This window comes from Arvicanthis niloticus, chromosome 13 (assembly GCF_011762505.2).
Source record: "Arvicanthis niloticus isolate mArvNil1 chromosome 13, mArvNil1.pat.X, whole genome shotgun sequence".
Lineage (NCBI taxonomy): Eukaryota > Metazoa > Chordata > Mammalia > Rodentia > Muridae > Arvicanthis > Arvicanthis niloticus.
The window spans coordinates 67,819,523-67,836,110 of record NC_047670.1 but is presented as its reverse complement, the minus strand read 5'-3'; the positions used below and the strand labels follow the sequence as shown (position 1 = coordinate 67,836,110).

The following is a 16,588-nucleotide window of genomic DNA, read 5'->3' as shown; positions in this document are numbered from 1 at the left end:
GCCTCCATAGACCTTAGCAGCTCCGAAGAAGGAAGACTAGAGGAGGAAGCAGCCGCCTATGCAAAAAATAACCGTTCTGAGACTAAGAAAGACTAAGAAAGACCTTGAGCCCCTAGGCCCCACCCTTGCCTCTGGCCTATGTACCGAGCAGCGTCTCTAATTCATTTCTCAGCCCAGGAGATTGGAGACAGCTACAGCTTGCATTTCCGGTCTTTGAAGTGGCAGAAGGAGCACGTGTTCATGCCCCAGTAGAGTATAGGCAGGTCAAAGAATTAGCTGAGGCAGTACGTGCATTTGGAATTGGGTGTAATTTTACCGTATCCTAAGTGGAGAGGTTAAGTGCAGCTGCTATGACGCCAGGAGACTGGCAGGACACAGTGAAGGCGGTACTTAACAATATGGGCCAATACCTAGAGTGGAAGGCCTTGTGGCACGAGGCACTGCAAGCACAAGCCAGGATTAATGCAAACACTGAGGGACAGCAATTATGGACTTTTGACATGCTGGCTGGAGTTGGCGTACACGCGAACGACCAGACCACTCATCCCGGGCAAGTCTACGCACAGATAGCATCAGCTAAAATAAAGGCATGGAAGTCTCTCCCTAGGAAGGAAGGCAGTAATCTTTATTTGTCCAAAAATAACTCAGGGGACCAGTGAGTCCTTCTCTGACTTTGTGGCCCCCATGACTGAGGCCGCTGGCAGAATCTTTGGGGAACCAGAGCAGGCAATGCCATTAATTGAACAGATGATCTTTGAAAATGCCACAGCTGAATGCCTTGCAGCCGTTGCTCCTCGGAGAGCCAAGGGATTACAAGAATGGTTAGGAATCTGTCGCAGCTTGGGAGGTTCCCTTACTAATGAAGGACTTGCGGCAGCAAATTTAGAGATGGCTGCTGTCCTTCTCCAAGGTCAGGGACGCGATAGACCCCCGCCATGGCCAGGGAGGGGAGCTGTCTGTGTTTTTCCACAGGGTGAAGACTATCCAATTTGGGTCCCCACTCGGCTGGTGTAGATCGTGAAGAATGAAGCTAGATTGCAAGATAACGGCTCTGATTCTCCTGATGCTGATGTTCGATTTGGGGATAAGTATACCACTATGGGCCATAGTTAGATCTTCGCCTGTTCCCATGCCAGTACATTCAAATTCTGCAGTGCTGCCATTGTTTACAGCTACTGAGTGTTACATGGATGCCCCGTGCTCTCGACGCACCTACCAGCAGCTACAAGTTTTATCCAGATTTGTCCTTTCCAGTGGTGTTTTCACCTTGCCAGTCTAAGATTAAACCCAAAAAACAAATTGCCAGAGGATTTAATTTATCCCCTCCTCTCGATTTGGCTATAATGAATAATACAGGTAAGAGCACTGGCATAGAAAATATTTGGCCCTTTTATCATTGGGTGTTGAGTAATGAGGCTGGAGCTAGTGCCAGTGTATCTGCCTTTGCCTTGTTGAATGGTATATTTCATGAGGTACAAAACGTTTCAGCTACACGATCTAATATCTCTAGCCATTTGGATAACATTAAAATTAATAAGGTGTTTTTGAATGCATCTGCACAACCGGTGTCGGTGTGTGTGGACCCCCCATTTTTCTTTATGTTATCCAAATTTCAAAATAATTCTGATATCTTGGATTGTAAGAATGTTACATGCCTTTTGGCACAATGCTGGAATGGATCACTAGACCTAGCCTTGGTTGTGCACGTGCCTACCTTTGTGCCCATTCCAGTAGAAGCCGATTCTGAAACTTTCCCTATTACATCATTAATAAGACATAAAAGAGACTTTGGCATTACTGCAGCCATTATCACTGCTATTACAATCTCTGCAGCTGCAGCTGTGACAGCCGGCATAGCCTTGGCTAATAAAGTTACAGGAGCTACTGTTATTAATCAAATTTCAGAAAGGACCTCTGAGGCTTTGACCACTCTACAGAAAGTGGATGCACACTTGGCATCAGACATTCTGTTGGTCAATCAGAGAGTTGATTTGCTCCAAGCCCATGTAGAACAACTCACAGATGTGGTTCAAATGAGCTGCATGTCAGCAACCCCACATCTATGCATTACACCTCTGAGATTTATGAATGATACATTTATTCAAAGCCTTATTTACAAGGGAATTGGACTAGGGAGCTGGACCAGATGCAGCAGCAATCACAGATCCGGATTTCGAGCCTTGATGGAACACGAGTGGACCCTGTTACCCCTGGCGATTTTACTTCTTGGCTTACCTCTGCCTTTTCTTTCTTTCTTAAAGGGTGGGGATAGGCCTGTTTGGTGCAGCCCTATGTTGTGGATTAGTGTTCATGTTATGGTTGGTCTGCAAGCTCAGAGCCCAACAAAAACGTGACAAGGTCGCTATCGCCCAAGCACTCGTAACCTTGGAGCAAGGATCTTCCCCTGAAATTTGGCTATCTATGCTAAGAAAGTATCTGATGACTGAGACCCTCAGTTGATGCACCCCAAGGGTTCAGCCCATTGCACTGGGTCGATGAGAGGTCTAAGTCTAGCCAGCCCTTGCCTGAATAACTGTGGTACCTGAATATTTAGAGGTGTTTGCGAGTGGGTACTCGACAGGTAATGTTCCACGAGTGTGGATAGATTTCCTGAAAGTATGCCTGATTGCACAAAGGTTTGATGCCAAAACCTCCTCTCCGCGCACGGACGGCTGCCGGGCGCTCCAGAGTGGAAGCTCCCTTTCCCCGACAAAAAGGTATCGAGATGGGTATGGGAAGTATTACTCATTGCACGACGACAAGAGAAGAAACCCATTACAATATCTCATTTTGCACAGGGGATCAGTCCTCTGCTTTCCCTCACTGAGTTGGTGCAGCGCTTGATAGGCAAAAGGCTGTTCCATTTTAATAAAATTGACAGGGGGAGATGTTAGGAGCCGCGATGAGCTTGACAGCATTCGCCATTACAAGATGGCGTGGGCATCCTGTGCTCCCACAAGTAAACAACTAACTGCGCAGGTGCAAAAGGTGTCTCTTTCAAGGGCGAAGGGGACACGGAAGAGGCCCGGAATAAAAACCTTAGATGATTACATTAGCATTTGCAAGGAAATTGATGGAAATTTTGTTATGAGATAAGTACTCACAGCTGCCGTGCAAAAAGGATCTAGCAAGAATAAAACTTGCTTTGGATGGGGCCAAGCTGGACATTTTAAGGAACATGGGGATTACGGGTCCTGGCCTGTGCCCTTGATGCCAAAAAGGCCATCACTGGGGTAATGAATGCAGGTCAAAATCAGATGCTGACAGCCGGCTTCTGCCCACTCTGGGGAAATGGGCAGCAGGCCCCTCTCTGGGGGCAACAAACCAAAGTGTACGGAGTCATGAATACCACTATTACCCCTACTCCAGTTCAGTTTGTGCCTCAAACCAACCCCTTTATGTCAAAAACCTTGTCAGAGGTACCCCAGGAAGCACAGGATTGAACCTCCACTCCTCCGCCAGAGCAGTATTGACACCTCATATGGGCCCTCAAGCATTAGGTACTGGAGTGTATGGCCCCATCCCTTCAGGGAGTGTAGACCTTCTCCTAGGACACGGTAGTGCCTTGTTGAAGGGAATTAGGATCCTTCCAGGAGTGATAGACTCAAATTATACTGGAGAAATTAAAATTATGGTTACTGTGGATAGGGGACTTGTAGTTATTCCCCAGGGAGATAGAATTGCTCAGCTATTTCTCTTGCTGCAGTTACCCACTAAATGTGCTACAATTAAGGATACTAGAGGTGATGAAGGATTTGGATCCACAGCGACTACTGCCTTCTGGGTTTCTACCCTCGAGAACCACCCTACACTTACCCTCTGGGTTGATGAAAAGCCTATGCAAGGAATTCTGGATACTAGTGCAGATATTACTGTGATATCTAAAACATCGTAGACTAGTAGCTGGCCCCTGGATAGGTCCTCTTCCACCTTACAAGGAGTGGGGACAACTTTCGCACCCCTCAAGAGCAGTAAGATCTTAAAACAGTGAGATGAGGAGGGACAACCATTTGTCTTGGAACATCTCCCCATTAATTTATGGAGTCAAGATGTACTTAACTACATGGAAGCTGTTCTCACAACCCAACCAGTTCAGGGTATGATGAAAAGCCAAGGATATATTCCTGGGAAAGGATTAGGGAAATATTTACAAGGAAGACCCCATATTGTGCCCAAAGGATGTCAGATAGTCAGACACCATAAAGAGAAACCTGGGATAGGAAATTTATATTAAAGGTCACTGTGAAGCCTCTTAAACCACTACCAATCACATGGAAGTCCAACGAGCCTGTGTGGGTTGAACAGCAGCCCTTATCTAAGGAAAAATTGGAAGCAGTTCATTTATTGGTACAAGAACAACTTTTGGCTGGACATATCGTCCCACCTACATCCCCCTGGAATATTCCTATATTTGTTGTTAAGAAAAAAAATCAGGAAAATGGAGATTATTACAAGACTTAAGACCCTTGCATTCTCGGGATTGCAAATGCTTTGCATTTAGTATAGCCTTAGTCAACTTAAGGAACCATTCCATAGATATCATTGGGTAGTGCTGTCCCAAGGGATGGCTAATAGTCCCACCATGTGTCAAGTCTATGTGGCAACTGCTCTTCAACCATTAAGGAGAAGACATCTATACATGCATATAATCCATTTTATGGATGACATTCTACTTGAAGCTAGGGAAGTAAAAGAGCTTTATGAGGCCTATGCTGCACTTCAAGATGATTTGCAAGCCATTGGGTTGATTATTGCCCCTGAGAAGCTTCAAAAGAATTTTCCATATCAATACTTAGGACATGAATTATTACAAAAGGGGATTTGTCCTCAGAAGTTACAGATTAGAATAGATACTCTGAGAACTTTAAATGATTATCAAACATTATTAGGGGACAAAAATTGGTTGAGACCTTCCTTACAATTAATCACAGGACAGTTAAAACCTCTCTTTGATATTCTTAAGGGAGATACATCACCCACTTCCCCCAGACAATTAAATGAAGAGGCTAGGGAATGCTTGAAAATGGTACAGGAAGCTCTCGAATAAGCTCATTTAAATTATGTAGACTATTCAACAAAATTGTTATTTGTGGTTTTTGCATCAAAACATTCCCCAAGGGTGCCTTTTGGCAGGGGGCCCTATTTTATGGGTTCATTTGCAAGCTTAACCCTCCAAGATTGTTTTATCTTACCCACAGGTAGCAGTTTCCTTGTTATTTAAAGCCCATAAAGTAAGCCTACAAAAGTTTGGTAAAGAACCAGACATGTTTATTACCCCCTTATACTATGGATCAGATCAAAATTTTATCTCAAAATTGTGTTGATTGAGCCTTATTTGTTTATACCATTAATAGCAAATTTGATGGTCATTATCCGGATAATAAGTTGTGTCAGTTTTTTAAGTTCCACCTGGTGGTTTTTCCAAAAATTATTTCCAATCAGACCTTGAATCAGCCTCCCCTAGTATTTACTGATGGATCCTCCGATGGTAGGGCTACAGTTGTTTCCCAGGGTAGAGTTGAGACCTTACAGATGACCAATTGCTCTGCACAATTAGCAGAGCTAAAGGCCGTACAATTGGCACTATCTTTGTTCCCCAATGAAGCTTGCAATATATATACTGATAGCATATGTTTCTCAAATTATGGAACCCTTGGAGACTGCATCTTATGTGGCACCTGTGTCTTTGATTTGCTCTTGCCTATTGCAGGTGCAAGCTCTTTTATGGCAGCGAATTTTGCCTGTGTTTGTGGATCATATTTGGGGGCATTCACTGTTGCCAGGTCCCTTGGTAGGCTGATTTTCACAAACAAATTTTGCTTGCCTTAAATTTAGTCTCTAATTATGATAAGGCTGTTGCTATGCATAATAAATTTCATGTTAATGCAAATTCCTTGAAATTTCATTGTGACATTACCAGAGAACAGGCTGTTCAAATCGTTACTCACTGCCCTCACTGTGCTCAGTTTATCTCCTCCCCTAATTTGGGAGTGAATCCCCAAGGTCTTGTACCCAATGATATTTGACAAATGGATGTTACACATATTCCCTTGTTTGGGAAATTACACTTTGTTCATGTTACCATTGATACCTTTTCTGGTATCATTTTTGCCTCGGCTCACAGTGGGGAAAAATAAAAAGACGTTAAGAACCACTGCCTGCAGACATTTGCCTATTTTGGGGTTCCCTGCTAAATAAAGTCTGATAATAGCCCAGCCTATGGTAGTGTGTCCTTTAATAAATTTTGTGATGAATATAACATTACCCCCTAAGACCGGGGTTCCTTATAATCCACAAGGCCAGACTATAGTGGAAAGAGCACATTTAACTTTGAAAAATTATCTTGAAAAAACAAAAGGAGGAGTTTACCTCATCTCATGCAAGATTATCCTTTATTTTATATATTTTAAATGTTTTATTAGTGGATACGGATGCATTGTCTGCAGCAGACATTGGAAACAAGACCAGAAGGCACTGGGATTAGTGAAATGGAAAGAACTGTCATCAGGTGTATAGAAAGGCCCTGACCCTGTGTTAGTCAGGGTGCGAGGTTCTGTTTGTGTTTTTCCTAAAGGTGCTGAAAGTCCTGTTTGGATTCCTGAGAGTTGTGTGCACCCTGTCACTACACAGCCTTACCCAGGCAGAGATCTACTGGAGTCTTGTGAAGAACCCCCACCCCCACCCCAGTACTGATGTCAATGGGGAAAAGCAGCTCGACCTGGCCGGTCATAGTTTCCACCAACAGGACTACTGGAAAAGCTGCAGAAAATTTTTGAGAAATCAACAGTTATCTATTTACACTCAGAAGATTAATACTTGTGTGCAACCTCTCTATGGAGAGAAGGTTTTAGCAGAACTCAAGCTGGCCAGAAGGCTCCTTAAAGGATGGGCTAGAGGCCCTTGTGTTTGGGAGTCCTAGCCTTTGGGGCAGCCAAAGCAGGACTGATATTTCTTTGCTGCTTTCACAGACAGCAGATCCAGTCCCAGGCAATTACTAAGCAGATGCTTGTGATGCTGGCATGAGAGAACCCTTTTGCCCAGGTTTGGTTCAGCCTTACCAGACTAGTTAGTCAATGATGGGCAACTGTTTGCAGTCCTTACCTCCCTAAGACAGAGGCCCTGAGGCTGGCAGGGATTACCAATGATGGGTAATTGATATTGATGAAAGGTGACCTAAGACAGATGCTATTCACCTATAAAATAAAAATGGAAACCTGTAGGACCCCCGAAGGGCTGCTATGCCCTGCCTGAGACTTTTTGTGTCCCGTGTGCTGCTGTCTACTAAGTAACATTCTGCAGTTCCTCTAAGCTCAAAACATCCTGCTCTGTGTCTTCCTTTAATCCCCCAGGCCTACGCCTGAGCTCAGCACGGTGGCAGTGCTGGTGCTGTCACCCACACAGTGAAAGGAGATAAGCAAGCCCCCAAAAGTTGTCCTTTACCCTACACATACATACCTTACCACACACAAATACATACATATACACAAAAAATAATAATAATTTGAATACATAAATAAATAGACCACCAGAGAAAATGCCTTATAACAAAAGACACTTTGTAAGGTATTTTATTTTCAATGGCTACTTCTGAAGAAATAAAAAAATTTTTTACTTTCCAGTTAAGCAAAACTATACCTTGTAATTCAGACTTATTTTGAAATATTTTATCGATCATAAAATGTCAACAGATGAGGAACATCAGTTCCTCCATCACAGTCAAAGAGGACATAATGCTTCTTTCCAATTCAAGCCCTAATGAAGTCATTCATTGTACATTTGATGGTATAGCTCCACAGCACAGATGACAGAGTCAAGAATCAAAGTACTCATTTTTATCTACTTACCTGTAGTCAGGCTGCCGGCTTGTGGAATGATCATCTCTTGACCATCTGTAGCCAGATTCATCCTGTAAAACCAAAAATCAGAATTTGGGATTTTGTCAGCCTCTTAGGTAAAATTACAATGAGAGTAAGATCACTTCTCTAAGGATGGATGCCTGAGCTTCCAACAGAGAGTAAAGACACAAGTCATCTACTTCAGCTACTAAAGCTGACTATGAACTTGTGGCACCACTTACCTGTATTCTAAAAACTGCATTACTCCCTCATGAGACTCACAGACTCAGTGGCACAGATACACGAACAGATATGACCACAGCTATTGGCTGTCTGAGTATGCACTGCTCAGTCTTTTCATTTTCCAAGCTTTCTCACCAATGTTCAGGTTCAAGTTCAAGAAAGAACTTAGTGCTTTTTCCATTTTGCTTACTTTCTTTTCTCATTTACTACTCAGTAAAGGCATAATTAGAAGCAATCTAGCAAGAATTCTCTCTGATAAGCAATATTATGAAATGTGATACAAAATTTTAAGGACCATAGGTGTGCCAGTTGTTTATATAAAGAGAAAAAAGTTACCTAAAGTGTAAGAACACAAGTTTTTGTGTTAACATGGCTTTGTTTTGTGGTATTGAGGATTGAAGCAAAGGGTTCCTGATGCACAGAGAACTCTCACTGCTGAACTGAACCAGGGCAGACAATCTAGAGAGTGAAAGAGCACCTGTGCCACTGCTGAACCTCACTATGTATCAGCTTTCAGACAACACTCACACTCATGTCAGACACCAGCCAGTGAAAACAAACAAAACTACTCAAATGGACACAAGAGTGCTCATGAAATGGCAAGAGATGCTCGTGCTGCGACCAAATCCTTTCTCCTAGACTACCTGGAGGATGTACAGTATCCCCAATACAGAAATGCTTCCTTCCCAGCATCTAGACCCTCCATATAGGAACAGCTCGGCACTATAAATAAGCACAGTGAAAGGGACCACTGTAGGGAAGGACGCTGGCACAGCAAATGTCAGCCAGTCACCAGAAACCACTAGCAAGGCTCTTCACCATTTTAAACCATCAGTCATAACTGTGACTGTAAGAACTGGAAGTCCATACAAACTAACCTCAGGAATCACTTACCTCCATCTCTTCAACTGCCAACTGAGGTCAAAGAGTACAGTGCTTAAATCTGCTAATGGTTACCACATTATATATTATAGATAAGGGGAAAAAAGAAAAAGAGAAGACGAACAGTATAGAAGAATATTGTAATTTGCAAGCTAGGACATAATTGCCTCCAACCTGTCAATAAAAGTAATAAATTATGAAAACTTTAAATACCATCTAGATTAGCAAGAACACAATTAATGTAAGTAGCTAATGTTTTAGTGTTTACTATCTGAAACATGGCTTTACTGCCCTCTATTCTCAAATAGTAAAGCTCTTAAAAACAAACAGGCCTTAAGAATAGTAACAAAAAGTGAGGCAGTCGGCTTAAGCCTCACCACAGTGGTTTTCATGCTAGAATACAGCAATTATAAACAACACAAAGTGACAAGTGATGACACCGGCTCACCACTGACTATCAGGTGTGAGTCTGCAAACCCCTGTTTAAGGTAAAAGGCGAATGAAGCATAGACTAGGTAGACAGCTCAGTAGAGTGCTTACTTAGGGGAAGGGAGGCCATGGCCTTGCTGCCCAGCACCACACAGAGCCAATCACATTGGAAATAGTAATGTCACTCAGAGCTATCTAGGATTCTCATTCACTATCCAGCATCACAAAACCCTTGACTACTAGTACCCTCTGGAGCTCCAGCCGGCAGCCAACAGCATCTAACAGGAAGGGTAGCCAAGCTCTAAAAACCTAGCACTCCAGCACCCAGGAGGCTGAAACAGGACAGCAAGCACCAGGCAGGCAGGACCTACAAGATGAGACCCTAATGCAAAAGGAGAGTCGGGGTGGGGAAGGGGGACTGCAAATAAAACCAGGCCAAGCAACACAACAGAACACGAGCATCAGGCTCTATTTTCACCTGAACACAAGTACCATGATTCCACTTTATAGGCCTGCACATGAACTTTAGTTACATGGATTTTAAACTTGAAAGAAAGAACAATTAGTACACGGGGGAATTTTACATACTCCTCTGTGAGATGGGCCACTTCTTCGATCATGAGAAAAACTGCGGCCCTCGTCACATACTCGGCAATCAACATGATTGTAATATCTATTGTAGCCTCCTTCATCTGGTCTGGCTAGCAGGGGCGGTCTCTTGTCTAGCAGAGGCGGTCTCTTGTCTAGCAGAGGTGGTCTCTTTGGCACAACATTAACTACTCTATGGTAGCCATCCTAAAACAGACAAAAAGAAATATAGAGACATCACTAATTTCTCTATTTGGTTTTGGAAAAGTTTCTTATAAGCACAGGAGTTCTTAACCATACATAATTCAACAGAGTAAATGTACAAACCAACAAAAACACACGTGACTATAACTAAGAGTAACATCTTCATATAGATTAATGGAAATGAAATATTTCAATGAAAAACAACTTCAAACATTTACAATAACACACAACAATACACGATGAGAATCATAATAAAGGGGTGCTGGAGCACTTGCTGTTTTCTCAAAGGATCTAAGTTTGGTTCCCAGTATCCAGATGGTGGCTCACAACTGTCTGTAAACCCAAGCCCAGAAAATATGACATCCTCTTCTGGCCTCTATGGGTACTGTATCCACATGGTGCATATACATGCAAGCAAAACACTTGTACACATAAAATTAAAACAAATTAAATACTATAGTGTAAGTAAAGTAAGTCATTTTAACAACTACTACTGCACACAGTAAGGCTGGTTACAGCAGTGTTGTTCCTGATGACAATGAGGACAGCACACTGGTCTACTTTGTTTATTCTATTTACAGTAGACACAGGCAGGACTTGTGCCCATAAACCTGCAAACAGGGATGAGTAGATACTGAACTAGAAAGAGCAAAAGGAAACTTCTGCTATTTTTCCAGAAGCTCCAGAGAGATAGCTTTTTACATTTGGACACAAAGTATAAAATCTAATCTAAAATTAGAACTAGTTTCCAAAGTTATACATTCTTGATGATCTGACACACTTGTTGGGGGTTGCAGAGATAGCCCAGTAGTAAAGGCACTGACTGCTCTCTCACAGGCTCCAGTCAAGTTCAGCACTGGGAGCTCAAGGCAGTCCAGAACTCTAGTTCCAGGGGACCGAGGCTCTCACCGCTTCCTGGGGCACTGCATGCATATGCTGCACAAACTTATTACATGCACACAAAATACCCATACACATAAAAAAGAAAATAAAATTTTAGTCACTGAGAGGGATTTTGTGGGATCAGAGGAATCAGACAGAAAAAAAAAGTCTGTCTTATGTTAATAGCTATTATGAAATACAACTATTAGGCTAAGATGTACAGAATGTGCCATAATCTGGCCTAAGCTTACTAAGAAACATCCACCAACATATTTTTGTTTTGTTGAGACATGTTCTCACTATGCAGTCCAGGATGGCCTCCACCCCAGACTTGTTCTTTGAGGCAGGGGTTTCATGCCATAGCCAAGAATGGCCTGGAACAGCAACAACTCCTGTCTTAGCCTCCTACATGCTAGAATTACGGGTGGCTTAGCATGCACACAATAAAGAAATCAATTTTAAAAGTAAGCCATTATCTTAATTTTCCATATATTCCAATTTTAAAAACTCTACTATGAAACATATTTTCATTTTATAAAGTAAAAGCATTAACTAAATGGTTGAATAATTTGATACATAATTCTATATTATACTTTCCACACAAATATTAAATCTCATAATTAACTGGATAAAAGTGAAATCATTTAGGACATTTATTTCAAAGTATTTGAGATTAGGGTGGCATATAGTTGGAGAGCAGAGATTAGTATTCATAAGGCCCTGCATTAATCCCTGAACAAAACTCACCAATTTTCTAATGTGTCATTAAGTACATGTGCACTTATTCTAGCAAAAAAACATGGTGGTTTTCATTTTTAATTTTTTTAATGTATGTTGGAAGAGGTCCACATGCTTGCCATAATTTGCATGTAGCAGTCAGAGGAGAATTCAAGTCAGTTCTCCAAATCCACCATGTGGTTCCTGGAGATGGATCCCAGGTAGTCAGGTTTGGTAGCAGTACTTTTACCCACTGAGCCACTCACTGTGCCACCCTATAGAAAATGTTTTGTTTAAAATTAAAATATTATGTAAGATCCTCTTTAAACATCTTTATCCTTTGGAGATATAACAAATGTTTATTTATATTTGAAACATGAATAGTCAATTTACTTCAAAATAGCCTCCAAAAGAGAGCCAGTGATCAAGAGCACAAGCTGCTGTTCTAAAGAGCCTGGGTCCGATTCCTAGCACCTACATAATTCTCTCTCTCTTTTTGAGACAGGGTTTCTCTGTGTAGTCCTGACTCTCCTGCATAATTCTCAACAGTCTCTATGTAACTCTTGTCCCAGGAGCTCCAACACTCTCTTCTGACTTTCTTAAGCACTGGGCATACTCACAAGTGGTCGCAGACATAAATGCAGACAAGACACTAATACACATAAAAGTTTTAAAATGAGATAGAACAACCTGGAAGAGAAGAAAATAGAAGAGTAAAACACAACTAACCAAAAGTAGATAATTGTTGCTGCCTTGACACATACTTTGGGAGTTGCTATCTTACCTACTTTTAAATACTTGATTTCTTTCTTTATAAGGAGCCAACACAAGCCACACATGGTTAGACATGCCTCTAATCCCTTAATTTATGATCTATACTATAAAATATGCTATAATTTATACACACACACTAATTGCTCACACAGATAAAGATGTCTTGGGGTCAACACAGTGGTTCAGAGTGACAACAGATCAAAATATTCTAGATTGGCCCTACCCTCCAGATATATACCATTATAGAACTTGGCCAAAACCTTGCAAATTTTTTTCCTGGAAAGAGTCACAAAAGGATATTAAGGCCTCAAAATTCTGTCAGTCGAGAAATTAAAACATGCTATGTGCACCCTCCCATAGGATCCTTTGTGATACCTATACTATCTCACCCATTCATTCCCAGACTCCCCATGTCACCCTCTAGGATCTAGCCTGGTGAGTACCCTGACCTCTTCATCCACACTTCTTGTGTAATTTACCAGATTTAGTTAGGTCCTATGACATAGACTGGCATCCCCTGCCTTCACTGCAGATATTCAGAAGCCAGCATCCTCCTCCTAGACACGTTCACAACTACACACTCCCACATCATATCCAACCTTGCCACCCGGACCTATCAACCTCCACACTCCTAGCTGGAACAGGAAACATCCTGTATACGACTCCAGTCCCTTCTGCCCACCTGTCTATATTCCAGCCAAGCAGCATTCAACCTCTAGACCCATGTCACCTCTTCTCCACAGCCCTGCTCCTTCAGTAACAGACCTAAAACTCTATACATAGCATGAAGACAAAGGAAGCCTACATGTCCAGATCTCATCAGAGAATACTAACAATATGAAAGATCAAGACAGCATCTTCCCTCCAGAACTGACCAGTTCTGTAGAAAGGCTTACCTATGAACTCCAGGACACTGAAATTAGAACAGACATAAGACACATCAAAAAACTCAAGGAGTTTCAAGAAAACACAAACAGCTCAGTGAGATCGAGGAAAAAGAGCTTAAGAAGAATAAACACCTGAGTATTGCCCAAGACAAGGCTGATAGAAATGACAGCACAGAATCCAGCACAGAAAAATGGAATAATAAAGAAAAACACTTAAGAGGACTAAAGCTAAAATGAAGATGAAACTGAAAAAAAATTCAAATCTTCCAATCTTAATCATCAGAACACAGACTATCAGAAGACAAAATAGGGGGCTGGAGAGATGGCTCAGTGGCTAAGAGCACTGACTGCTCTTCCAAAGGTCCTGAGTTCAATTCCCAGCAACCACATGGTGGCTTACAACCATCTATATTGGGGTCTGATGCCCTCTTCTGGTGTGTCTGAAGACAGTTACAGTGTACTCACCTACATAAAATAAATTAAAAAAAAAAAAAAGGAAGAAGATAAAATAGAACCTCTAGATCAAGTAAGCAGCAATGATGAAAAGGACATTAAAAACATAAAGGGAGCACAGAAAATGTGGGACAAAACAAACCTTCGGATTACAGGCATAGATGAGGTAGAAACTGTAAGCCAGCCCCATTTAAATGTTTGCCTTTTATGAGTTGCCTTTGGTCATGGTGTGTTCTCACAGCAATGACCCCTAACTAAGACAATGCCTAATAATAAAGCAGAGCGCAAGTTACAAAAGTGCTGTTGGATGAACTTTCCCCATGCGGGCAAGGAAATTATCTCCCAGATCAAGTCACTGAACAAGCCTTGAAGAATAAGTCTTTCCTTGGGTTCCCTCCCAGTGTTTTTTCCCTGTAAAGGAAAAAGAAATGTGTATGTAAAGGAACTCTAGGAAACACACTGCTGAACCCAGCTTCTGGCCTTCAGTGCTGTGTTTGCAAAGTTCAAATACATTGCTGGATCAGGCAGTGGGCCTCTTACCCTACCAGTGTATTATTTAAACAGTTCACACATTCTCCTGTTAGACATTCAGGCTGGCACCAACTTGACACTCTTACCAACACTGCTTATAAACAAACACACATAAGGTTTTAAATTAGTGTTAGAAGATCTCCTTTTCATAAGCAAGGATTTTAGAACTTTATTTACTGCTGTGTATAATGTGTGGCCTAGTAAATGGACACCACTTAAGCGCTGGTGCCGGAGGTCAGAGGTCATCAGGTATCCTGGAACTGGAGTTACAGGTAGCAGTGAGCTGCCTGACGTGAGTCCTCCAGTCACCTGGATGAGTCCTCTAGAAAAGAAGTGCTCTTATCATGGAACCATCTCTCCAGCCCCTTAGAACTGTATATACAGGGTAGGTTTTTAACTAAATCCAATGTTAGAAACAATAATTGCACTTGCAATTTCTACTATTAAACACTTTTCTGCAAATGTCAACGTGTCCATTAAAGTCAGGCATGAATATAAAATTACTTTCATATGGTGGATAACTATAAGCAGTTTTCAACTCCCGGGAGGTTGATGAAGAAGGAAGAAGCAACTTGTTTTTCCTGAACAGAAATCAACACAACAGAAAGAACCACCTGTGGCTTTGTCATTAACAGAAATCACTGGTATATTCAAATCAGGTATGGTAGTTTGAATAAGATGTCCTAGGTTGCGGACATTTGAATGCTTAGTCTCCAGTTGGTGCTGCTGTTTGGGGGGCTTATAAGGTGTGACCTTATTGGAAGAGGTATGTCACTAGCGGTAAGTTTTGACAGTTTAAAAGACTGCCATTTCTTCTCTCTGCGCTGTCCCTGCAGTTCAAGATTGAGCTCTCAGCCTGCTACTCCAGCCACTATGTCTGCCAACTTCTCTGCCATTATTAATCTTAGATACTTCTGGTACTATAAGCTGAAACAAACCCTTGTGTAAGTTGCCTGGACCATGGTGTTTTATCAGAGAAAATAAACCTGTGTGGACAGGTTATGGCCACCTGCCCACTCATGTGGAACATTATACTCATCACCAACTCTAGCAAACCCCTTTCAGGAGGTTTTGATAATTAGCCACCTATTGCTATGGCTTAGACCTCCTGTAGGGGGTCATCTCGTGTCAATCAATAAAGCCTATGGCCTATAGGAAAGGGTAGAACAGGAAGTGGGATCTCCAGAAGAGAGAGAGGGGAACTATGGGCGAAAGTCAAGCATGGGAAGAATTCACACCTAGTCCCACCCCTGAGCTCAGAAGCAGTTGGACTTAGGAGAAGTAACAAACCACATGGCAGACATAGACCAGTATAGACGAGCTGTGACAAGTTACAAGCTAGTTAGTGAACAGACCTAGCTTATGGCCTAGCTATTTATACATAACCAAGGCTCTGAGTCACTATTCCGAACACAGGCCTGGGTGGAAAAGCCTGCAGTCACACAGGTACAGTCTCCCATTAAAGCACTAGGCCTTATCATATGCTGGGATAAAACACAAAATGCCTAGTACCTGACAGGAAGTCTTCATGTCACTGGGAATGGGGACATGTTTTCAATGAAGATGGTGGCGCCCAGTACCTGCCCTTTTCCTCCCTTTTCCTTTTTAGAGGTGTTGGGATCAGTTCAGGGGACCAGGGATGTTAGGCAAGCACTAACTATACTTAACATCCTAACACTCTGTGACCACTCAACACACTTAACATCAACTATGTATCCATTCTAGGAACTCTGTGCTCCAAAACACCAATTGCCTATCCTTCTACCAAAAGGATGGCCTTAGACCTCAAGCCATTATCCTGTGTTCCCCACTCCCATTCCTTTTAAATCACTTCCCTTCTCAGTTTTCTCTTCCTGATGAGATCATTTACCATACATTACCTCAATGATCCTAAGTCAGACTCTTCAATATCAGCATAGGCCAGTCATGCATCTTGTAATCTTTAGTCAATACAACCTGCTTTTCACATCCATCAATTAAGCTACTCAGTTAAACACACACACACCCCTTTCAAGTCAATGCCCAGCTGGTAAAATAAAATTTCTATTCAAGAGATGTATTCTTGATGGGAAACAATTTAAAAACATTTTGGGGGGTATGAAAAGATGGCTCAGCAGTTAAGAGCACCAGCTGCTCTTCCAGAGGTCCTGAGTTCAATTCCCA

The 16,588-nt window shown here is 42.1% G+C and overlaps 1 protein-coding gene across 11 annotated transcripts in view; it reads right to left on the bottom strand.

Annotated features, from left to right (window-relative positions):
* Pphln1 (periphilin 1) overlaps window positions 1-16,588 on the bottom strand; it is a 95,465-nt gene that overhangs the window by 68,831 nt on the left and 10,046 nt on the right. For 6 of the 11 annotated variants that reach the window (XM_034516166.2, XM_034516167.2, XM_076911934.1 and 3 more), the window contains 2 exons: window positions 9,978-10,184; window positions 7,845-7,906 (listed from right to left, as the gene is read on the bottom strand). In XM_034516166.2, coding sequence (XP_034372057.1) covers window positions 7,845-7,906; window positions 9,978-10,184 — 269 coding nt within the window. The remainder of the gene's footprint in view (window positions 1-7,844; window positions 7,907-9,977; window positions 10,185-16,588) is intronic. The other 5 variants (XM_034516170.2, XM_034516171.2, XM_076911938.1 and 2 more) reach the window with 1 other exon arrangement.